Source organism: Amphiura filiformis, chromosome 6, assembly GCF_039555335.1.
Source record: "Amphiura filiformis chromosome 6, Afil_fr2py, whole genome shotgun sequence".
NCBI lineage: Eukaryota > Metazoa > Echinodermata > Ophiuroidea > Amphilepidida > Amphiuridae > Amphiura > Amphiura filiformis.
Genome location: NC_092633.1, coordinates 66,649,496 through 66,675,632, shown reverse-complemented (window position 1 = coordinate 66,675,632; position 26,137 = coordinate 66,649,496). Strand labels below are relative to the sequence as shown.

General features: G+C 35.9%; 1 protein-coding gene across 1 annotated transcript in view; it reads right to left on the bottom strand.

The window, feature by feature from the left end:
- Positions 1–748: 748 nt before the first annotated feature.
- LOC140155862 (solute carrier family 23 member 1-like) overlaps positions 749–26,137 on the bottom strand; it is a 36,118-nt gene continuing 10,729 nt past the window's right edge. The window contains exons 3-13 of the mRNA XM_072178855.1: positions 19,134–19,222; positions 16,609–16,670; positions 14,472–14,653; positions 9,920–10,040; positions 8,840–8,996; positions 7,539–7,792; positions 6,276–6,405; positions 5,827–5,970; positions 4,800–4,895; positions 3,710–3,907; positions 749–1,817 (exon numbers count right to left, since the gene is read on the bottom strand). Of these exons, the coding sequence (XP_072034956.1) occupies positions 1,693–1,817; positions 3,710–3,907; positions 4,800–4,895; positions 5,827–5,970; positions 6,276–6,405; positions 7,539–7,792; positions 8,840–8,996; positions 9,920–10,040; positions 14,472–14,653; positions 16,609–16,670; positions 19,134–19,222 (1,558 nt within the window). The 3' untranslated portion in view covers positions 749–1,692. The remainder of the gene's footprint in view (positions 1,818–3,709; positions 3,908–4,799; positions 4,896–5,826; positions 5,971–6,275; positions 6,406–7,538; positions 7,793–8,839; positions 8,997–9,919; positions 10,041–14,471; positions 14,654–16,608; positions 16,671–19,133; positions 19,223–26,137) is intronic.

Below are 26,137 nucleotides of genomic sequence, written 5' to 3'. Positions count from 1 at the left end.
CGATTTTACTATGACCATGATGACATTTGCGGGTGAAGCACGGAAAAAAAAAAGATGAAGGTGAATTTTGCTATAACATAGGGCCAGTGCGCGCTTCGCGCGGGCAAAAATTATGCAATTTTACCCTATTTTGGCCCAAAACATGGTGTTTTAGGTCTAAAAAGGAAGGTGCACAGGGCAATTGGGAGGAGGCACATTTTGGGGGGCCTGGGTCTGGGCCCATTTGGGCTCTGTACCCAATAATATTTGACATTTTATGAGGCTCATATACCCATGTAAAGATACACTGCCCAAGTGCTGAACCATGAACTGTTATTGCTTTAAATTACTTTTTAAAAACATTTTAGGCCCAGGAGACCTATAATATTTGACCTTTGGAACTCATCAATAGTTATTGAGAAACAACAGGCCCTTTGTATTGACATTTGGGCCCCCGGAACTCTTGATCTTGGGTATCCGGGCCAAAATTGGCAAAATTCATATCTAAGGGAAAGACCTTCAGGCTTAAAGGCCAATATTGGAATGTCATCTTTCCCTGGGTAAGATCTGACACCAGGCCAGCCCATGGCCAGAGGGTAACATGAGTAGGTTTGTTTCACCTTGAAGGCAAGGATAGTCTTGCAAATATGGGCCAACTTTCCCTAGGCCATCTAATATGCCATGAATTAATTGGACTACAACTGGTATTTACTGGTTAGTTTATACTCCTATTTCCACATCTGTTATTTTTATATGGGCCTTTAAGTGCATCACGGTCCATATACGGGGTCCTTTGTAGTTTTAGAGCCAGCTTTAATGATACGCTTATATCTAACATTGGGGGCCCTGGACCCATACTAGATGACCTACTTGCATTTTAAGAATGTGTAATGCACCAATTCGTAGTCCTGATTTTATAGAAATTGTATTCCCAAATATTAAATTTGGGCACCTAAGGGCCCTTGACTTTTGATCTCTTGCTGTAGCCAAAACGGGCAAAATTTAATGAAACATAAATGCAGGCATAAATAGAATGTCCTCTTGCATGCACGGGCATATATAACCTTTTCAGTACTATTCTACCCACCGGACCTTTGAACCTTGCAGAAAACAATTAAAGCAAAAAAAAAAAAAAAAAAGGGGGGCCCTTTGGCCAAAATAACAGGGGGGCCTGTCAGCACTTGCTGACTTGCTGACAGCTTAAATCCGCCACTGAAAGAAGGCCCGTACATTCGCTATCAAATCATATGTCAATGAAAGTTGCGAATTCACATACATGCCTGCCATGCAAAACTGAATACGGCTAAATTGTTGAAAGCCATTAAATTGAAGGTATTTACGTACCCACGTCCACGTACGAAAAAATAATCCTGAGAGAAAATATAAGTCAAGATTTTGTTGACAGAAACTGGATTTCTGGTAAATTGTTATGTTCATGTTCATTTTTCACCTTTTAATAATTCAATCGTACTAACCACCAGCCGATGTCGTCACGCCGAAGATTCGCACATCGTTACTACGCACTTCGCGATTTTCAAATGCACAGAAACGTTATTCGCTAAACGCTATGCATATCGGCGTGACGTCAAATGACGACATCTTGTAGGATTTGCCGTATTCAGTGAATCCAATGTTTCCATGCGTAAAAAAGTTACATGTTCTATTTACAAAGTTATAAAATTAGGCCGGTATTGGTATAGACATGCCAGTTGATTACATATTTGACTCGTCATCTATTCGTGTTCCATCACACCGGCCAGAATAATCAGATTCGAAATCATTTGAATCATGTAGTTCGTCAGGTTTCATGTCGTCCAGAAATTTTTGTGTAGTTTCACCTTCAGAGAGATACAAAGATAATAGTAATTAGTAAAATAATATTGTTGGAAAAGGAATAAGCAAGATAAACATGATCCCCACCATTTACATGTTCAATCTGGCGTTACTATGGTTGCAACTCAAGTTGAAAAGATGCGTCAAATCAGTCAATACCCTTGCCCTACCGATGGCCCGATCACATGGAAAGGTTTCTATACAAAAACGATTCTCTTATAAACCATCATGCGCAGAGTTTCCACCTCGATACACCTGAGCACACATTTTCGTCCCAAGAGCTTCCAAGCAGAGAACAACAAGCAGCGAATGTTTCCACCACAGTCTTTGATTACACTACACGGTTGAGTGCATATCAATGTAGGAGCTATGAAGCTTCATCCAATCAGATTTTTTTTAAATATCAAACGAAAGCTAACACTTCCCCCTAAAAACACCTTTAGTCACTAGGTCAACAGATAACACAATTCAATGTTATAGCAAGGCGAATGTGGAAAAGCTGTTGAAAACTACCTATCCAAGCACATTTGTTGACCAAAATGTAGTTTTTAAAAGTCAAAACCTCAAGTGTTCCTTACAATATTTTTCAAATTTTATGTCATTAAATGAAAAAGCACACTTATATTGTCCATATTCTAGAGTCACTAGAATGAGCAATGGTAAATTCTCTATAAATTGCAAATCTTGTGCAAAAAGTTACTATTTTCGCCTGTTTTGTCATGTACGGTTGTAAATTCAATGAACTATGACTTTAAAAAAAGCGCTTATAAATTGATATGCGACAAGAATTCGCCCTTCGGACTCCTACCGAGTCATGCCATCCTTCATGACAACCAATTGCATTATGTAAAACTTATTACCTCACTCACTAATCACGTTTCTTCTAATCACGTTTGATGGTCACAGCATGAAACTTAAGAGATGGAGTAGCATTTTAAAGTTTTTTACATAATGACCACTAATAACTTCCACACGACATTTAACTTCTAACTGTGTCAATGGATCAATGTTTCTTGCGCCCAAATTTTTGGGTTTGACGAAAGAAGCAGAATCAGAAGATTTGACCCCACAATTAGGTGGTTGCACCATTAGTATAACAACAATTAGAAGAAGACGAGGAAGAAGACGTAGTAGAAGAACAAGAAAAATAAAATATTCAATGATGAAAGAAGCAGAAGGTGTTTGTTATTATCGATGGATGTTGATACAAAACACCATAAAAATTGACATAATTGTAAACAATTCGTGTTAAGCTGAATTTATACTCAATCGCCGAGCGATTGCGATTAAATGCTTTTGAAAAGCGATGTGCAATCGCCGAATTTTGCGATGCATCGCTCGTCGCTTTTGCATTTATACTTATCACGGCGATAGCGATTGCAGACGACAATTAAAAAATTCTAAATGCCACAAAATACATTTTAAAAACATCAGTTGCTGTCAATAATTATTGCTTTAAATTAATTCATCACCAAAAATTAATAATCGAAAAAGGTAAATTAATTAGCAAAATAATAGATCCAGATGGTTGTATATGATTGGTTGACGCATTCACGTGTCAAGCGATATCGCAAGGAAGTTGAGATTTCTTCAACTTGCAAAAGCGACGTCGTTTTTGCCTCGGCGATTTGAATCGGTTGATCGGCTTGACGCTCTGGAAATGTAAGTAAACATTGAGCATGCGTGAAAATCGCTTTTCTGCAAAAGCGATCGAGTATAAATTCAGCTTTACTCCGATTTGTATTATGCTGTCTACAGAGGGCGACCTTATCGATTTGTTAACAGTCATAGGCTGTTTTTGTTTCAGTCGCTGCTCGCGCTCGGGAAGGGAAGGTTGGGAAGGGTTGTAGTTATCTGTTATTCGGCATTATGTACGATAATATTTGGAACATTTTACCTCTAGGTAGAAATCCCGATCGTTTATCCCATGGAAAGCCTTGGAATGTTGGACTTATTGGTAGATAGCTCCATAGTTTCGATCTCCGTATGTAGTCCATGCCAAACGGAAGATCATAGCCCTTAATAGAGCTCAAAATAGGGTCATCTTCATCGGGGGCTGAAAGCCATTTCAACATACCACGTTCCTCCATAGTGCCTAATAAGGTGAAATTGTCATTACTTTACCGCGGCCTCAAACAAAGTTTGTATTTTCACAACTTGAGTTTCCTCTTAGGTTTTAACTCTATCACTTCACGTGGTCACCATAATAGGTGACCACGTGAACAGCTAGGTTGTCAGATGCAGTACATGACCCATCAAATGAGTTACATAAGATAACCTTGGGTATAGTCATGTAGGAAGTGTACTTCGCACGAGGTATGGTTGTCCATCAAACAACTTTCATTGTCTTACATAAGTTACATGGGTATGTTGCAACCTAGTATCTTCACTACAGTGCTAATATTAAGCACTGTACAACAGTCTTTAAGTGCTGATATTAAGCACATAAGTGCAGTGATAGCGCCATCTGTTACATTACATTTCAATGTCGTTGCATTAAGGTAACTGAAGGTTTTAACATTAATGTTAATTAACAGCCCGTCACCCTTAAGTTACTCATTGCTTTCACGCCCTGCGGGCCCTAATATTGGGGTCCCACTGTGAGTGTTTAGTCGTCGTATGGGAGTCACCGGCCTCGGACCTATCGGCCCTGCAGGCCCGAGACCGGTACTGTACTAAAGTGTTATGCACTAATGTGCTCCATATGACTTAAAAATGTTGTACAGTGTTTAATATTAGCACTGTAGTGGAGAGACTGGGCTTATTATACTACAGATACTGTTGATGAGCAACCATCCATTTACGTGATCGGTCGGTGAAATATCACATATTCTCCCTTTTCTGAAGGCTTAGTTAGGTTTAGGACTACAGTGTGATCTGATTTTCCTTGATGTAAGAGCTGCAACTGGCGAAATGTGTTTTTAACATTAAATAAAAGTGTCATGGTTCAGCTAATAAGGAGAAAAGTAAAAATGTCATGTACTTACCAGGAATTGTATTGTCCAAGATGAAACCTACTAATGCGCCAACAAAAACATCGGTTGTTAACAAAATGGTCATGATTGAGTCGACATTGGCTGAGCCTGTATATGAATCACATAAACAACAATATATTTATCTTAAAGTTCGGTTTAAAAACGATAAATTGGAAGAAGAGCAGAAGCCCAAATAGTTGACACACTTTCAAATATACTGGTACTCTATGGTAGTTCAGTGGCCAGTGGGATTGTTATAACTATGTTGAGAAGAACAAACGTTGTCCCTTTCTTATTCCCCTTCCTTCAATGTTGAGCCTGGAGAGCCCGAGTGCTTTAATCAACATTAAATTGGGAGAGAGGGTGGCGTTTATATATCAGAGTATGGCATAATTTTCCTTGATTATATTATAGTGCTAAGGAACTACAAAGAAGTAGCATGCATTATATTTTATGTGACGTCCCATGTCAAAACCATACACTTTTGGGCAGGTTATCAATTTTGATGTTTTACATATCTTAAATATATAGATATTTTGCTCCACAACGCCGTTTCCCCAATGAAATCGGACATTCCTAAGCGAAGATATTGAGTTCGTAAGTTATGGTATTATAAAATTGGAAATTGAGATATCGTCCTTCAAAAATATGATTGACAATGTTGAGAGTAGGAATTACCTTGAAAAATGTCTCATGCCAGATCCTGCGATTTACGATTCTGCCCAAAAGTGTCTGGTTTTGACATGGGACGTCATTATATATAATGTTTATGTGAAACATAAATAGATGCAAACATGATGCAAACTGCAAAATCTCAAATGAAGGTCTAAAGCTCCTACGATATGTTTGTTAATACTAAGTGAATACCCATATGAGTTGTAAGAAGCTTTAAAACTGGAGTCCACATAGCCCACAGATGCCGCGAGAAACGTAAGTAGCATGATATTAATAATTATCTCAATGAGAGTCTTTACACCAGACTTATACTGAGCCTGGGATGTGATTATGAAATGCCAAACGAAATACGTGAAGTGCTTACTTGTTTGAATCGCTTCTGGATGACCTCTCAACCACAGAGGAATACCAAAGCCACAACTCAGTGAAAAACCAGCCACGAGTAAATTCCGAGTACTATTCAAGTTTACAAATTGAAGATTAGACAGACCTATTGCAAGTACCATGGCTAAAACAGGAAGAAAACATAAATTTGTTCGGTGGGTTACTGTTCAATTGGTAATAAGGGAAAACAAAAAACTGTACTCGAGTCAAAAATTGGCAGAACGGGTTGTGTGTCGGGGTGTGGGTGTGTGTGTAGGAGGGGTGAATTACGCAGTCGCGCCTCTGCAATAAAAGTGGCTTCGGTCCGATGTAAATTTCATTTCCTTCCCGGTGATGTAAATTCTGAAGTGTTTTTGTATTTTTGTACGACATAATGAATTTGGAACAAAAAACAAAACAAAAAACCCCAATATTGAGCAAATTACTTACATGCTCCAACCAGAAGCGAACCACCAATAATCGGATGAGGCATCGTGGCAAAAAGAGCTCCTACTTTTGCGAAAACCGCAAAGAATAACATCACTACTGCAGCCACTTGAGCTATTATTCGACTACCAACCTGGAGAGTATAAATGCATTTTCTCATTTCAGAACTATATTTATAAAAACGATTAGGGGGTCTACCATTTGGATATTGGGTTTGTTTCACCAGACATACAATATCACTATTGTGATCAGTATATATCATCATTGTCGCCATTGTTATACCGTGCACATGGTGTAATACCAACGTCCTTTACTGGTAGCATAAAAGTATCTTCACATTACAGATACCTTAAACAAAATGTCATATTTTACCAACGCTTCAAAAGGATCAGTCATACCTGTTACCAACTGTCAACATTTGTTAGCAAATTGACTTGGGTGAAGGTTACTTTCAGGAAAGCTGGACTGAACAAGGTCATTTGATGTAGCTGACCTTACCTAATGGGTCACATACTACCCTAGCTTTAAGAATCAGACAGAAATAATCGTTGGGTGCAACATATACTGTTCAAATTAAGAAAATACGTATTTAGAAAAAAATCGGGTTTGAAAAGCTTTGAGCCGGAATTTGCTTCCAAATACCCAGTTATACCATGAATAATCTTGAAAAAGGTTTTCAATTTAAAGAAGACATGTCTCAAATATAAATTCTTATCATATGAAACATTATTATTTTATAATACATAAGACGTTTTCTAAAATACATAAATACGCAAATAGATCGTTATGTGATACATATATTACGAGTCGCCGTTCGCAAAGTTTAAATAGCACATAAGATAGAACTGTATGTTTTACATTAAATAATGCTTTAAAGTACATGTGCAACTATCTATTATTATGCACTACTAGTATTACCATGATTACGTACGATAGACCAGATATTTTGCAAAATGTTTATCACATACAGATCTAGTATGTACCATAAAACGGTGTTTGAATTTTTCTATGACGGAAGTGTTTTCACATGAGTTCTTTTTAATAATAGCATTATGTGAAACATTCAACCTGGAAAAATAAGGAATAACCCAAAATCATGATTTAATCTCATTAACTAGAGATAAGTAAGGTCTGTAATTCGGTAGATTTAAAGAATTCAATGTTATCATGATTATATTTATGTACACCAATTTTCTCAAAAAAGTCCATATTCGTAAATAGAACAGTACGTGATGCACCCGACGGTGTAACGTAGCGTGTACCGACCCTAGTAAGACCGATATTTCCAACACATTCACTGTAGGAAGTCACTCCAATCCCTGTTCCCCATGCACCAGCGCAAATACAGGCAATGCCTTCCATCAGAATACCCCTATTGATGGCATGGTGTGGGGGCTTCGGCGCAGAAGATATTCTTGCACATGCGTAGTAATCTCCTACAGATTCTAGAATGGAACACAGTACACCAGCAATGATGCCAAAAACAGCTCCTGCTGACACGGTAGGTGTTCCCCATTGACCTTGGAATAAAGGAATTTTAAAATATGGTAAAATTATATAAACAATGAATTGAGTCCAATGCATGCCCAATCCCAGGTGACCGTGAAAGATCTCGGAGATGGGACACGCTGACTCATACATGTACTCAGAATAACTTTACTGATTGCGAAGTTGTGCAATTGAGGGCTCAAATGAGCCAAATATTGAAGTAAATTCGGTTTTAAACACCCTGTCAATCAAATATTTCTTCACTGTCGTGTGACGTAATGGGTACTGATGGGTCGTGATTCTCCTTTAGGCCCATGAAAGTCAATTCCGAGTTTATCGTCACTTTTTTTCCAGGTTGGTGAGGAGACTTTTTCAAAATTGAAATAAATGCGACGAAGAAATTTTCACGAAAGGTAGGGACTAGAAAAGTTAGAAAAGAGCCTGGTTTTGCTTCCAAGTTATGAATTTATATGTTTTACAAACAAAAATATATGTTTCCAATTGCTAAAACTGGTGAAAGTACTGATACTTTGAAAATAATGAATTATTTTGGCATTTTTGAAAATTTGACGTGGGTATTTTTGGTTTCCAAAAGGTGACGCGGGCGGGGGACGATAAACTCGAAATCGACTTTCACGCGCCTTATGGCTATACTACCGGCTGTTAGTGAAGGCAGCATATTCCTTGCAGAAAGTTTTTCTTCATTATAAACTCCTCAACAAAAGTTTGGAAAGTTTTTTCAAGCATCTGTATCTCAAATTATTTGTGACATATTCATATCGTGTTGCATATCAATGGATAGCTACAATACTCCGCCTTACAATGACACCCCATTTGCCATATTGACCATTATTCTGTGCTCAAATAACGCTAGCCACTAACCTCAAGAACTTGGGGAACCACAGGCAGCCACAATAGTCAGGTACCTTCCCCTCATGCTGCTAACCGACCTGGTTACACGTTAATACTGTGGGATGACATTCCATTCTTCAGCGAGGATTCGTCACAAGTCATTCAATGTGATTGGAAGGTATATCATCCAAATCTGACCAAATCAATACTTTGAAATATACACATACCTGGGTATGGAAATAACAGCCACGGTGTAGAATGGAGGGCGTCAACATTGATATCAGTACGGGCGCTATAGCCAGGTTCAGACGGATCATCGGGAAATACGTTAGCTGCCGTTAGTATCGCAGAAAATATCCAAGTCGTCAGGATTGCAATTACTATCTGTGGTCACATTTGTTTTGAAATGGAAAGTTACCTTTTATATCAAGACACTAACTGCTGAAATCAGGGAGATAATGCTGACGGAAGGCCAAGCGACCTGGTGGATGGGGTCGACGTAGATTAAGTCTGCAGGACAGGCAAGTGTAGCCGACAACAACCAGGTGTTATCTAAACCGACTGTAACGACATGGACTTTTTGAGGTGGGGTCGGGGTGGGTTAGGGGTTGTCTAAGACGGAGTGTGGTCCTCAGAAGTTGGAAATATTTGACAGATATTGACCAATAATATTATTTTTCCCGTAAATGTTACTCCCTGTACGGAGCTAGTGGTGGGACAAAGAACATGAAATATGGATCCACCAGCTCCCAAAGCGCACCTTAAATTACCAATCATATTTAATTTGACTGGACATAACACAAACAACAAAGAACATTAAATGCTATTATTTTTTAAAGATATATAATTACAATACAGGTGGACCAGAAAACGTAAATGCGTTAATATAAGATATATAAAGGGTTATACTGGGTCACGTGAAAATGTTTACCCAGCTCTCTCAAAGTTTGTTGAACATTTGCGCTTTGCAAGAAGCCGCATATTTTAGCGTATTAAATTAATACTTCCTTTCGTTAGTTTTTGATTTGTATATGTGATATTTTCCTAAAATAGTAACTAGATTCCTTAGATAATTGATATTGATCAGTTATTATAATTATTATATTCTCCTTCTCTGTTCCCTTCACTTTTTCTTGATTTTAGGGAATCCAGAGGATTCAGCTACCAAAGCCACCCCGACATGTCAATACAATGGAAATTGAAGATAGTCCGTAGCATGTAATAATTATTGGTCTTCACATAATTCAATCATTAATGACGACATAACCATGTTATTTAAACGATATTGGCATACACTGTGTACTTACTGGAAACAATTTAAATATTGGTGCCTTGCCGATGTAAAATCTCTTGGACGAATTATATGCAGGGATAGGTATGTCAAAAGGAGCGAGGTACTGCGAAAATAAAATCACCAAAGCAGCTGTCCTGAAATTAAGAAAAATGGAAACAAAACATTTCATCTGTGCCCAAGCAAATGTAGGAAAACGTTGATTGATATCATCATTTTATAGCTTCATAAATGCCTATTGCTTGTTCAGAGCTATTAAAATTTGACAAATCAATGCACGCTCGCTGAGATGTTGATGCGGCTAATGCACTAGCCCCGTAAGAACAAGTGTATTGGACAAAATCAAAATCTTTACATTCAGCTCAAGTGTATTTGTCTCCTTTCTTGAGCAGCAACAACTTTTAACCTAATTAACACACGGAAATGAAAACACAGAATTCTTGATATTTTTGTCAAAAATTGTCCTGAAAATAGGATAAATGGACATGCTTTCACCTTCAAGATCAAATAAATCGGTCCTACGCGACATGCACACATTGAGGACCGAAAGTACTGCGCGTAGTTTAAGTATAGTGTTCAGTGCATTCTTTTATGATTGGCTAGATGGTTCTAAATGGTCGGTAATCCGCCTACCAATCACTCGCCATACAAACCCGTACACACATTTGTATCACGACAAACTGAGGACGTTGACCACCGTTTTACACAAATATACAATTTGTTTCGATTTTAACCTACATGGTGTCCCATAAAAACACAACCCTCATTGCGCACTCTTTTTCTCCTATGTTTGAAAGGTTAATCAAATATATTTTGGTATATAAAGAAACCTTGATTCGTTACATACAGGGTGTATCAAAATGATTGGTACCGACGACTTCTCATTTTGGAAGATTTTTTTAACTATTTTGTGTACCAGTTTGGAGTTAATTGTTTAAATATTTGAAATTATAGTAGTTTTATCTTCTCTAAGAATTTTAGATCATAAATACAGCACATTTTGTTCAGAAGTTACATGATTCTAAAGGAAAGTATGTGATTTTACACTATTCATCGTAACGCTGGAACCGTAGCGCACCATTTCAAAGCTCTATAATACTACAAATACCTTGTGAGAATGATATGTCGAAAATCTTGAAAATATTTTATTTTTTTTCCTTGTCTATTTCTTCATTCATGATATATTTATGCTCTAATCAATATTTATCGGTTAAGAATAATGTCAAAGCCGTAATACCTTATAGACTTGAATACTTTAGGTGGGGTGAAAAAGGTTTGTGCATTTACACCTTCTAGGGCGGTAATTTAAATTGTAGTATGCATTGAGATTACTAAGTAGATGGTGTGGCAGACTGATGGTAGATAGTGTCTGTTAGGTTAAACCTGGTAAGAGTTATTGGAATAGCTCCACATTATTCCACACTTCAGCGTGTTTCACGAAACTATGGAGAAGTGCAGACAGTTTCCAAGAGCAAGGAGGATCCCATGCAAACATGTTATAACTTACACTGTTTCAAAATGGGGAGTTACAAAATGGAACCATCCCAAGAGTTAAGTTCACTTCATTCAATATAGGGCTTCACCTCACACTACAAAAGTCGTAAAATAGCGACTTCGTGAACTATCTAAAAGTATGTGTAAAGCTTTTTATGTTATGTAGACTGAAGTAAGATATTGATTAAGAGCATGTATGCAATAAATAGTTCAAGCAGTGAACCTATTGTGGTGTGTAAGTAAAACAACGATTACGTCGACCTTCGTTTAAATGACAATAGCTCCCAGATGCATCAACCTATTATCTTCAGATTATTAAATCAATAAGTTAACATATGTCCCTTTCTATTTATAGTACAAAACTATATTAATTAGCAATTCTATATTTTTGATATATTTTTGAAAAAGTCACATATCCCGGTACCAATCATTTTGATACACCCTGTAGTGCAGTTATGTCCACGGCAAATTCACAGTGACCTTTCCAGCCATAAACCCGGGCGGAGCTCCACTGACCGAGTTTTGGGGGTATTTTTCACTGGTTTGCTGTCATTTACTTATCAAGGCGGTCCCCGTTATTATAAGGACTATGCTAATGATTTAAAGATTGACATGTAGAGAATAAACCATACTTGATTGACAGAAAGTACTAAATTTGTACCTATTACGGTTTCGTGACACCAATCTTCCAAATACGACCAAGCCAGGGCTTCCCAGTGAAGCAAAATGTGCATTGGAATAACACGGGAGTTTGGATAGATGGTACGATTTCTTTCTCATACAAATATATATGATCCCCCGTTATTAAAGCTTGTACCGGTTTGAAAATTCAGATATTTTGAAAAGAATAAGTTATTGAAACATTGAGCAAGTACTAAAATCATAGCTTTTATACTTTTTGATATATGACGCTAATTGTGAGTGCCCCTGTGTTGTGTGCATACATGTAGGCAACAATAACTGCATGATGAAATTTGATAAACCGATAGAAATATTTCAATCGACTCACAACATTCGAAGATGTGTTCTTTTAAAGAAATGTACCCGTTTTTCATTCTGTCCACGGAGGAGGTTTGGCTACTTCAAAGATTGAAAAGGAGTACGTCTACGTACATGCATTAAAATCAAACATTCCTCAATATAACTTTATACAGTAACAAACTTTATTTAGGGAACGGGCTTTATCAGTAGGGCTTGGTTATTTATGCCTTTTTGTTTTATTATATTTCTTACTTTCTTATTTTGTTTTATTATACTTTTTTATTTCAACATAGGTCATTTCTCTTTTTGGGGTAAAAGAGAGCCCTGAAAAGGGCGGTTTGGTTTTTCTTTGGTTCTTCTGAAGTGAGTTTACTGTGCTGTTCTGCCCTCTACCTGGTTGCCTCCTTGACGAATACAGGTTTCAGCCATGTTCTTCATTAAGTCCGCGGTTGAAATGTCAAATTTCATTAAAACGTCCACGTTTGACGGCAATCACATAAACATTTGTGTATACAGTGTGCGTCTTCCGTTGTTATTTTTTCGCCAGCCCATCGGGCTGGTACCTATTTCTGGGATGGGGTCAGTTTGCTCAAGAGATTAATTTTTATTGGTATTGGAATGACTTTTGTTTAAAACTTTTTGTGGTTGAATTTTTTTTTAAATATTTTAATTCGATTTGTAAGGAAAAGTAAGTATGTTTTGCCGTTTCAACGAACGAAAACGAGTGAGTATTACCAAAGTTATGTTTGAACTAATTATGACTTTAAAAGTTCTAGGTATAGGCCTAAATGTAACAATAATAGTTAATATATAGCATCATATGGTCAGCAGAAGAAAATCTGACATCACCTATGATGTCATATCAGTGTCCTTGACCGGGGGTCCTTACTCCTTGACCACTGAACACCGTGATATCATGTTGATAACAGATCTATAGAATCAAAATCTTCATCATATCCCCGGATCATATCACAGATTCTCAACAATCTGTGATCATATGGACCATATTGATGTGAAAGTAGTTATCTATCATATCCTGTGTCGTTTTATGGATAAAAATGACTCAAAATGTTATTGATGAAATGGTTGCTATCATAAACATCAGTTTTGTCTTTCAACGGGAAAAATCCGATGCAAAATAAAGTTTTTAGGGCCTAGCTATAATATGGGCATAATTTATGCATGTAGGCCTATAGTATTGAACAATGTACCCCATTTGACATGCACTTATAGATAAATAAATTGTCTTACTTTATTAATTTAATAACTTCTTTATTATAAATAAAATGACACATAACTATTTGATTCATAAAATTACATTCAACAAAATGATTGAAGAGAAAACACACAAGGCACAAGGCAGACTGTTATAGAATGGAGTATGTAAGATGCCATGTCCATAGCTTCGCAGGAGTTTCCGACTAGCAATCAACATGATCAGCACATTCAGAAAAACACAGTTTAAGAGTGAAGATTGTAGTGAGTAACCAGTCCTTTATAAATGTGCTGGCCACTATCTATTATAATATAGTAGGCTTAAACTATACATTGCGAATTAATTAAGTTATTTTAAAATAAAATGTGCATGTAAGTTAACTCAAACCGGCAGTGTATTTGTGAAGTGGTATATCGAAAGCAGTGAAATCGGACATTCCTAAGCGAAGATATTGAGTTCGTAAGTTCTGGTATTACAAAATTGGAAATTGAGATATTGTGGGTAAAAAGCTGAAAAGACAAAAAAAACAACAACAACAACAACAACAACAACAAAACAACAAAAAACAGACCAGAACAATTTGGAGTAATGAATTAAAAGAGTTGAAATGAGATTAGGAATTAATGTTTTCTGCTGTTTCAGTGTGCATGTTCTCATCGTTGATGGTTTGGTGGACTGTCATGTAGATGTAAGCGTGATCTTAAAAATGCCTTTCACATTGACCAAAACTAATTATAAGACCTCTTCTACATTGAGGCTGGCTTTCCCTTTTAAAGGGAATTTTTATTTAAACATGTTATGAACTCCAATGTTAGGAATCATAATATCACCAATGTGCACATTCCGAATAGAACAATAATTAATGACCACTACGTACATTCCTGCTATTCCCCAATGACCGCCAGACAGATCGACGCCCAGTGGAACTATTGCTAAACCAAGAAGTGTGACTGCTGGAGTTATAGTCAACGGTCCAACAAATCGTAAAAGAAGTCCTATACACCCTGTAGCACCAATTATGATTTGTACAGTAGAAGCCACTAGAATAGCACCTGAAAGCTGAACATTTGGGAAGAACATAGTCATACATGAAGGATTCATTCGGATAAATTACTTCAATGGATATACGAGTTCTCTAAATAAAAGTTAATTACATTATGACAAGCAAAATGTTATATCTAGATAGATTACAATAAAGTACCCCTGTTGCGCTAAAACGCTTAAAAAATGACCAAACGCTTTTAAGTAATAATGTAGAACCATTTACTGCAGATTAACCAATTTTGGAGTCACAATTACGCCCAATGTGATAGCAACAGAATTGACATATACTCTCTTGTGTCACTTATTAGGAATGCGTTAGCCAACGTTAGTCATGTGTGGAATCCCATAAATCCAAGGTCAATGTTTATACTGAGGTCAAATTAAATTTTCATAAATTTTGCTAGAGGATTCAGAAAATATATAGTTTAACCTATCTACGACAAACCACATGGGTCAAAATTTGCTCCGATTTCGATGGAAATGGTCTCAAAGTTTTATAACAATTTCAATAAGGAATAGTTTGCAATACCTAAGATGCTTTGTTACCTAGGTAACATAGTGAAACAGGTCAATACCCAATCAGTCCTATTGGTTATGACCTATTTTTGCTGTGTTTCCTTGCATGTCTTAGATAGTACAAAGTCCTAGAGAGGCGAGCAGTTGCAGTCGTTGCCCCCGGTGATATGAAATAATAATGACAATAATAGTCGAAGGGTAAGGAGCGGCGGAAGTCACAAGCTACGACTCTGATATTAAGACAAAGTAGTATCATGCAATCGACCGTTGGCAGCGCATGCTCTTTTCTGTTGAAGGCTAAGGAAACAGGCTTAGAAACATCAGGTTCTGAGCTGCTCTGGGTAGGCATGGTACCAAACAAGCAAACGTATAACAATATCTATTTTTGAAAATAAGATGGAGTGGTTACCCCCTTACCCCCCCCCCCCCTTTTTTTTACAGGGCCATGAATAATGTAGACTATGCCATAGTCGATTTTTGATAAATAAAAATACGTTATTAATCATGATGAACGCATTCAGTTGAACTTGAAATTATACTGATATTTATTACATCAAAATACTAGTATAAAATGGTTATGAAAAAGTTTATATAATTATATTTGTGACAGTAAAAGTAAAGTATACGTAGGCTTATATTATTGAATGCAATATATCATAATGCCATAACTATAATGGCACTTCAATACTGAACAATTCTAGTTTAAGAATCTGCCAGTTTATTACGAGTTAAAAATCGACTATGGACTTTCACTTTTAAGCAGAACTTTACCCAGGGACTTCGTTCTCTAAAACACACTGTCAATCATACGTGTTTATCAATCAAATCTAACCACAAGACTAAGCATGGTGGTACAATACGCGCTAGATGCGTACGTTCATCCACCAACTTTCGCGCCAGCACAAAAGCGCCGCATTCCAAAGGTAGATGTGAACCATGTATAGTTGGGAGGATTTAAACAATAACGAGATCTGGGCGACCAATCACAAGACAGATTCATTTAAAGATGCATTACATCATGACCAATTTTAGTTAGGCCAGAAATTGGCCTAACTCTCCATAGAGTCCCATGTTAAAAATGTTAACCGCAATCCAAAGTCAGTAGTCCACTTGGGAAGCTAACATACAGAGGGAGTACGGTGACTGAAAAGATGATCAGTTGTGAAAGTCTATCAATTGTGCACAAATTAATTAAATCGGAGTTTTAAGCTTAAATGCAATATCCAGAGTATGCACAATCATGACAATGGGCAAGTGGACTACGGAGTAGTCTATGAATAATGTCGAATGACTATAAGTTTATATAACTTATAAAGATTCTAGAGAGTTCAATATTATATTGATGTACACCAATTTTCCCAAAAATATTCTTAAATAGAACAGTATGTGATGCACCCGACGATATATAACGTAGCATGTAATGACCCTAGTAAGACCGATAAAAAAATTACTACCTCTAGCACACGACTTCTCCACTCATTATCTGCTATGTCCATTTCCTCATTGGTAGAGTTTCCTGAAATGATGTTAAAGGTGGTTAATTAAGATATTTGCATTAAAAAAACCAATAACAATTAATTAAAGCAATATTCAAGAAAAATTTTGTAGACATTCGGATTCCCAAATTTGGAACACTTTATCACAGTGAACAAAGAGATCCTTGTGTTATTCAGAATATCTCCAGGGCTGCAAATTTTAAAGCCAAAATCCGCCTTCAAATTACACGACATGCATACTAGACTATGCCATAGTCGAATTTTGATAAAAATATATATTATTATTATTTAATCATGATGAACGCATTCCGTTGAACTCAAAATTATACTGATGTTTATTAAACATGTTAAAATTAAAGTGTTCAATAGTAAAATGGTCATAAAGAGTTTATATAATTAGATGATTAGTGACAATAAAAGTTATTGAATGCAACATATTTTGCATAATTATAATGGCTCACTTCAATACTAAACAAAAAGTAAAAAGTCCGACTATGTAATTACATTGAATTTTAAGCAGAACTTTACCCCGGGACTTTGGTCTCTAAAACGCACTGTCAATCATACTTGTTTATCAATCCAATTAACCGCAAGTACTAAGCATGGTAGTATATGACGCGCTAAAATGTACGTCCATGCATTACTGAGAGTTTATCTTTCGCGCCACCATAAACGGTGCCGCAACTTCCATAGATTGTTGTGTACGATGTAGTTAATGGTAATGGGACGTGCCCGGAGGATTTAAACAATAGCGTGATCTGGGCGACCAATCACAAGCCAGATTCATTTATAGATGCATTACATCATGGCCAATTTTAGTTAGGCCAGAAATTGGCCTAACTCTCCATAGAGTCCCGTGTTAAGGGTACATGCCCATGAGTTTCATTCAGGGGCGTGTTTGTAAAACGGCACAGCGCATTAGTAAAAGAATAAAAAATACTAAAATTTTCACCGGGGTTCGAACCACTGCCAATTTCACTGAATGCTAAAGATGCCTATGCTGTGCCACGGTGACTGTGGTTAACATTCGGCGATTTTCAAAGATATACATATCAACACGTTTCTAGTGTATTGAAAATCATTTTGATTTTGATTTTGGTAGGAATACGGTCATAGAAAGACATATGACTCTACTTGTCTGTTTGTTTTTAATTTAATAAAAATTAATTTTGATGAATTGAACTGGTACAACTCTTAGCACTCGTGATAAACGCGATTAATTTAGTAATAATAAAATGAAAACGCTGGGTCATTCACAACGTCCTTTGTAATTTATGTCAAAACCTGGGGAGGACCACACACATCCGTGCTGCATGTATACGTGCTCAATCGATACTCAATGATCCAGACAATAGCGTTTGAATATACCGCCCTGCTTGACACATCTTGTCACTTGCGGGAAGATATACTATAGGCCTACCCTAATAGCTTACAATAGATACCCCACCGTAATTAGCTCTGTTCGTTATCTCGCTGTGCTAGTTTATACACGCAGCGTACGGACTTTTGAACCATATTTTGTTCAAAAATGATAGGAAGGGACTGTTTTCAGCTAAAATGTTGGTTATCAGCAGATGCTTAATGATACCGGGAAGTGTTGCAGAAAGGTAAGCGTACTCTTTATTTATTCAAAATATGTATATCAATAGATTTAAATATGAAATCCAAAAAGTAAATGTCAGGTCAAAATTCTCACCTTAGAATTAGTGTGAAATAAAATCAAACCAAATTTAGGCTCCGCAAACAACGTCCAATTATTCCCATTGGTGTTTGCTACACGTGCATATAATAAATTATGATTTGGGGCTAATTTAAAAGAGTTAATGCCTCGAGTTTCAAAATACACCGAGTGATGTTTTTTGATCAAAAACATCGACAATTCAAGACTCTGTAAAAACAAATCAAGAATTTTCTGGGATAATTGCAACTAAGTGCAATAAAAGTTATGATCTAAGCTACCAGATGCATCATTAATTTCCTGACTATGATATTTAGTTGTGGGAAAAGATTACTTTAATGTTTTGGCGGGATTATTTCCGCCAAAAATTTCAACCAAAAAGAGCATGTAGCCTTAAGAATCTTAACCGCAACCCAAAGTAAGTAGTCTAATTGGGAAGCAAACAGAGGGAGTATGGTGACTATAAATATCAGATGTGAAAATCTATCAATTGCACACACATTAATACAAATCAGCGTTTTGTAATCCAGAGTATGCAAAATGGGCAAGTGGACTACGGAGAAGTCTACATGCATACGGAAGCTGTAATAGCCGTAAAACGACCTCTGGGGATACTACGCAACTCAGTATGCCCGGGCATTTTGTATTCAAAACCTGCTTGTATATTGCGTTGGCTCAATTGAGGCGTATCGATCCCTGGGTATCGATCCGTCACTGAAGTATTCGGCCTCTAACCCTAACGCCCGAAGGGCTTTTTGGAGACTGGAAGGGAAAGAGGGGAGGAATAAACAGGGTATGTACTTACCTCGGACTACGGCTGGACATGGTCCCTTTAAGTCTAAAATTGCAAAAACTGCCACGAAAAATGCTCCTTGACCCTGAATTATAGCTAACCTGTATAGAGAAATAACATGTATCTCTGTTACCATTACTTGGTTACAAAAATAATTTTTGGCATTGGCAAATTAACCTATAATCCAACAAAATGTTATATTTTTACAATGTTTCTTTACATTTACCATAAAAATAACCTTATTTTCTTTTTCTAATTTGTCAATTATGGTTTTATACAATCTTCATTAAGTTTTATTATTTGTTAGGGTTCTGATGTGGGTTAGGGTTAGGGTTAAGAGTTACGGTTAGAGTTGACGTATTGCGGCCCATAATGGTTGCAGAAAATAAATACGCGTTTTATACTTCTTTTACAACAATTACTCCCAATAAGATTTGACTTTTATTGTCAGTTAGAACTAGTTAAATTAGATGATTAGGATTTAGCTACGTTTTATTTGACAACACAGAGTAAGAAATGAGAAAAAAAATTGGACAAAGTAGTATGCAAAATGAAGGGGCAAATCTTCTCGTTCTATTGGTGGCATCGGTATCAATGTAGCTTACATGCTTTTACAGGTAGAAGCCAAAAGGTGGAACATCACCGATGTTTTAAATTCACTTCATTTTGGAAAGCACTATCAACGGATTTCGTTAAAATTTTGGATACATGTTGCTAACGCATTACAGAAATAATGTTGATATGTCAAATGGGAATAAGTGGTTCTTGATGACTTCACGAACTTGGTGATTTTCAACAAACGAACTGGTTAAAATGCTAAAATTTTTAATGTTAAGCTATATTTTGTATTTTTAACTAGCGACATTATTTCACTGAAACCTAATTAAGCCATAGGTAGAAAGTTTCCACAACCAAACTACAGTTATGTTGAAAAAAATTTACCTTTGGTTTGTCCAATCCATTTCAACTAGACAATCTAAATTGTACTCACTATTTACATCCATTCCCAAGAAATGTTATTCTGTCCATCATAGCATTATATACCCAGTAAAAGACAAACTAGACCAAATGGTCACATTTTTTAAGTTGGGACCCTATTGTGTCACATACACACATTTGACAAAAATTACATGTATTAGTGCTCTATGCCTAATAACTCGAAAAATAATTATTCAAAGTGTGCAAAAGTATACATTTTCGGAAACCTGAGATATTGAGGATTGCAAATATCTAATGATTTTTCCAGTATACAGGGTGACCTAGGAAATATACAGGGTGTAACAAAAGAAATATTACAATGTAATGCAATTTGTTGTATGCTTTCTAGTTTATACATAGTGTATTAAAATAAAAATTGAAGTCCATATTTGAGAAGCCAAAAGTAATGCCCATCCAGACATATATAATTTATAGAGGTTAATTAGTTGTATAACGGAATTACAGGGTGATCAAAATTTGTCGGATTTTTACATTAAAAAACTATAAATTCTGTTTAATACAGGCATATGTGACAAAAATGTATGTTCTATTTGTTCAAATGAAATACTTAAAAGAAATTCATGAACATATCTTCATGTCAGAAAGGAACAATTCATTTCAAAATGCCAGATTTGATTATACAGGGTGTTCAAAAAATGAAGAAAACTAATTTCGATGATTATGTAATTACCCACATTCACAATATTATTTATTGATCACAACATGTTATGCCTAGCAATAATTGCACTGACATCTTTTTAATAGTTTTACTGCTGATCTGTGAAAATTAACATAACAATAATTTGACAATCATATAGGGTGATAATTTGTAAGTCTTTAACTCTAGATACGGTACATGCAGTTGCATGGCAAATGGCTCCTAAAACAATGTATGGTGTGGATATACTGTATAGTGGATAACACTAATAATTAATATAAAAGCTTTCAATTGTTTAAAAACAAAACAAAGAACATTAATTAATAATAGCCTGGCTGCATTGAACCACTGCAGAGCTATTTCCCCCAATTATAATTCAAAATGGGTAATAATCGGCATTTTCGGGTGGTATTTGTAATAAAGTGAGGCTCTAATTAATTAGTGATATTAATTAATTGGGAATTAAATTAACATTTATTTAGGTTGGGTTATTACAATAATGCTACTATCCAAATAAAATAATAAGTTAATGAACTAATATACACACGCTTATTCATTTATATTGCCTATCCCATTGGAAATACACAGTGCGCATCCTCACCCTCCTCCACCCCTGACCAATTATAATTAACGAGTTATGGTAATTAATCTAAACTTTCTTTATAATTTTATCTTACAGATATTATAAAGCAATATATTATCTTCCAAATGAGACTAAATATACTCAATTGTGATGTCTTGTTTGAGAAATATGTACATTTGAATGGCAAATAAACGAAAAAATGTGACAAATCCACCCTTTTTAGGGTCCCAACTTAAAAAATGTGACCAAATATCAAAATTGATGCCTCAGTATAGCTATGTTGATATATCACATGTTGTTCAAAATGGATGCCTAAATTTGACCTCAACCAGGTGACCTATAACCTGACCTATGATGACCTATAGAAATCTCTTTTCCAAACAACACATGATAGAAGCTATATAGTATTACATTTGCTATATCATTCATTGTGGAAGAGATATTTTAGCAAGCCTAGTTGATCACAGTCTGAAGATGGTATAACAAAGAATATAATTTATTCTATTCAAGTACTACTTGAATAGAATAAATTATGTTTTGTTATGAGGCACACATACTGAGTTACTATAATCCCGTAGTAACAGGTAAACAAAAAAGTATATAGGGCAAAAATGATATACTAAAATGGTTTAAAAGCACTTTGTAGGTAGAGATATTTTATAAGTTCAGGACATGAGGTGATGAACATATTTATGTAGAGGGGTACTGATGAAAATCAGGGTATTCCACCCCTCAGTATTATTTCCTGATTAATTCCTCTGTATATTAATTAATAGGCACATTTTGTTTACCAATAATATATTCTGAAACATATTACGGGATATTTCTCTAACTACTAATTCAACATGTTAAAAATTAGTTTAATTTACCCAATCAAATAGCTTCTGTACTTGTTGTTGTTCATTACAACCTCAGATACTAGGCATTTAGTAATCATATTAATATTAATGCTTAGTACTAGAACCATGTACCAATTAAACTATGTAAATTTCAAGCTTAGTATTGTTATGAAATATTAGCCGCTACAATTTAATGAATAATCATAAAGTTGATAAACTCACCTGCCAATTTTTAATTTTTTCCAAAAGAGCGTTTTGACTTACGTGATTTTTTGTGGTTCACTTCTTGGGGCCAAAATTACGCAACCTTCTGCTTATCTTAATGCTAAAAATTAATGTGTTTGGTGGTGTGACATATGAATGCCCATTATCCCTAGACACTGAAATAAAGAAACGCCTTACACCAATTTTTGGCCATCTTCCCAGCAAACACAAAAACGTTTTAAAAACGTTTTAAATAAGTTATATTTTGGCTTTTGGTTTAGGTAAAAACGTTTTAATAACATTAAAATGTTGGGTTATATAAAGGTCACGATAACGTTTTAAAACGTTTTGTATGAAAACACACTACAACAATATTTTCAAATGTTTTCAAAAAATGCTATTGTAAACTATTTTTTCATACATTTTTGCCAAATATTGTGTCAATACTTAAATAACATTATGTTAAAATATTTGAACCCAGCAAAAACAGAAATGTTCTTAAAATGTTTTTTCAAAACCTTTTAATAACATTTAAATGTCGGGTTATATAAAGGTCATGAAAACGTTTTTAAAACGTTATTGAAAATATTTTGGGCAAACATTTTTCGCAAAATATTTTTCAACCCCAAAATAACATTTTGTTTGGAATGTTTTGTATCAAGTTTTCAAGAATGTTTTTGGAATGTTATTAAAACGTTTTTATACCCTTTATATAACCCGACATTTAAACGTTTTCTGTAAAACATTTTTGTTTGCAGAGCAGTAGATTATCAAAAAATGTTTTTTAAGGTTATAAAAACGTTTTATACTCTTAATATACCCTTTATATAACCCGACATTTAAACGTTTTCTGACAACCTTTTATAACCTTTTGCGAATGATGTCGAAAACGTTTTGTGTTTGCTGGGTTGTCAGTCATTCAGAAAAAACGCATAATTTATTCATGCAATGCTTTGAGAAAATTCATTGACTTCTTCAGTATTCTTGTATCGAGCAATTTACACAAAATTATGCAGACAACATCTTGATTATCCGTGTTGTCGTCACAGTTTATTTCATGTGAAGAAAGCTGTGTTGTGTAAGCTTGCTGATTTAATATAATACGGCCTCTTCGTTGTACAATAAACATGATAAATAGAGAGAAAAAATTGTTACGTCCACTCTGAATGATAAACTGACGAAGAACGAGCTCTTAGCGCCAACCTTGCGCCGAGGGCCTAGCCGCGAAACTATCACGTGACTTAACTACGGAAGGCAATTTCAGTCGCGAGATAATATTATGTTTCATTAGACGAGCTAATTAAACTGCATTATTTTGATACTCATGGTTAATCATTTTAAACCACCACGTTTTTCTCATATTTATAATCTGTAATACGCTTTGTTTGTTGTTTTTTCCCAAGTGATCCTATATCCCACAGAACATACAGGACTGAATGTCTGAAATTATAGCTTACAATCGTGCAAAATATGAAAAGGTTAATTACCCTCGTATATTTGTTGTGTGACATCTGGCATACAATTTATGTTTATTCGTGATTTTACAGGTGTTCTTCATAATTATTATTAAACGCAAGAGGAAAGAACATCGGCTGAAATTATGATGAGTATGATAAACAGCAAAGGTCGGTCTTTTAGCCGTGATAATTAGTATGGTTAAGGGCTGAGATAGCGTATTTTTGTGGTACCTGAGAGCACATCAGACATATCTAAATACGAGGAATGTCCTTCTGATATCAAATAATTTCTATTTTTTTAAATTCGCGATATAATACACATTTTACGGCAAATGATTAAAAATTGAAAAAAAAAAATGAATATCTTCAATATGAAAGGTCAAAATGTTCATTTTATGGTCGGCTTTTCATCCCAGCTTGCTTTTCTTCAAATGTGTGCCGCCTAGAAAACCCATGCCGAGTGATTGTTTTTGTATTGTGCTACAAGCAGAACAAAGAAATAATATCGTCATTTATCAGAACCAAATGCAGTACTCATTAAGGGGGTACTACACCCCTGGCCAATTGTATGCCTATTTTTGCATTTTTCTCAAAAATTATAGCGCATTGGTGACAGGTAAGATATGCATATTATAGGGGCAAAGACTACAACTACTGCACTGAAAATTCAGCAAGTCAAGGCAAGTAGTTATTGATTTATTGATCAAATATTGGTTTCCCTCATTTTTAACTGTAACTCCACAACTGTTGTTTCCAGTGCAGTAGTTGTAGTCCTTGCCCCTATAATATACATATCTTACTTGTCACCCATGTGCTATAATTTTTGAGAAAAATGCAAAAATAGGCACAAAATTGGGCAGGGGTGTAGTACCCCCTTAAGTTTTAGAAGCCCGTTTTGGGGGATCATTTTGGAGAATCTTGCCTGACAAAAACCGTTTTGTTATATTATCGATATCTTGATTGTGGAACGTTAATTTAGATATCTAACTACCTACATTATTTCTGTCTGCCACTCGCTATCCCATTTCATTTTCACTCCAAAATTAAGCTAGGCTACTATTTACCGAGTGACTCATTTCGGAATGCCATCATCTATTATGAAAAAACATGAAAAAGAAAAGTTTCCACCGATTGGGTGCGACTGAAACAGTATCCGAAACTTCGTTGTTTATGTGTTTATGAGTCCAGGTATTTACCGCTGGGCCACGGAGGCCATTGAACGAAGAAGTAAAATATAGTAAAACAAAAATAATGCTATGTTTAGCCTTTTGTTTTGTTTTTCAGAATTTGAAATTAAAATTTACGACTCTCATTCTATATCTAGAGCTTTTTGAAAATGTATGTGAAATAGCTTCAACAATGGTTCGCTTCATAATAGTTAAAACAGCATTGACCTAAAAAAAGGGCGGCGAGAGGTGCCATATTTACGGATTCAGGCTAAATTCAAAATTGTTCATGGTTCTCAAGCGCATCAGCCATGATTCTTTAAAGGAATAAATTGAAAAGCGTTGGTGATAGCAGGCATCCTTGTCTAACTCCCACTGTTGTTCGGAACCAATCGCCATTGCTTCCATTTGCAAACACTGCACTCATGGCATTGCTGTACAGCTGTTCGATGGTACGCACTAGTGTTGGGTTGATGTTTACATGGTTTATGTTCTCATAGTGACCCAAAGCACAGCATGCCACACCCTATCAAACGCCTTCTTAAAGTCAATCAAGACATGGTATAGGTCCTGTTGGTGTTGGAGATATTTTTCACATACTACCGTATTCTAAGGTTAAATATCTATTCAGTTGTGCTCCTTCCTGCTCTGAAGCCTGCCTGTCCTGATTAGTCTTAACGTTATTTTGTTGGGGTGCCTGATGAGGCTGATTGTCCGGTAGTTTTGACAAAGCTGGAGGTTTCCTTTTTTGGGGAGCATGATCACTAGTGTCTGTGTCAAAAGGGGTAGGCCATGTCTTCCAAATGTTGTTGCATATCAATAGCTGCATCACATGCTGCTTGAACAAGCTCACTGGAATGTTGTATATGTCTGGTGACTTGCCCTTTTTCAGTGCTTTCACAGCAACTTCCACCTCTTCTCGCACGATAGGCTGACTTTCCTCATGATCTGAGTAATACTGTTGGCTGTCCAGGACAGATGGATTGCCTTACAATTCAAAGTTGTACGTACAAGTCAGAGCAATATTGCGTCCACCTGCTAATGATCTCTTTTTCTTCCACTAGGCACTTCCCGTTCTTGTCCTGGATAGTGGCAGGTATGCTGTTCTTTACAGTGGTTACATTTCACCAC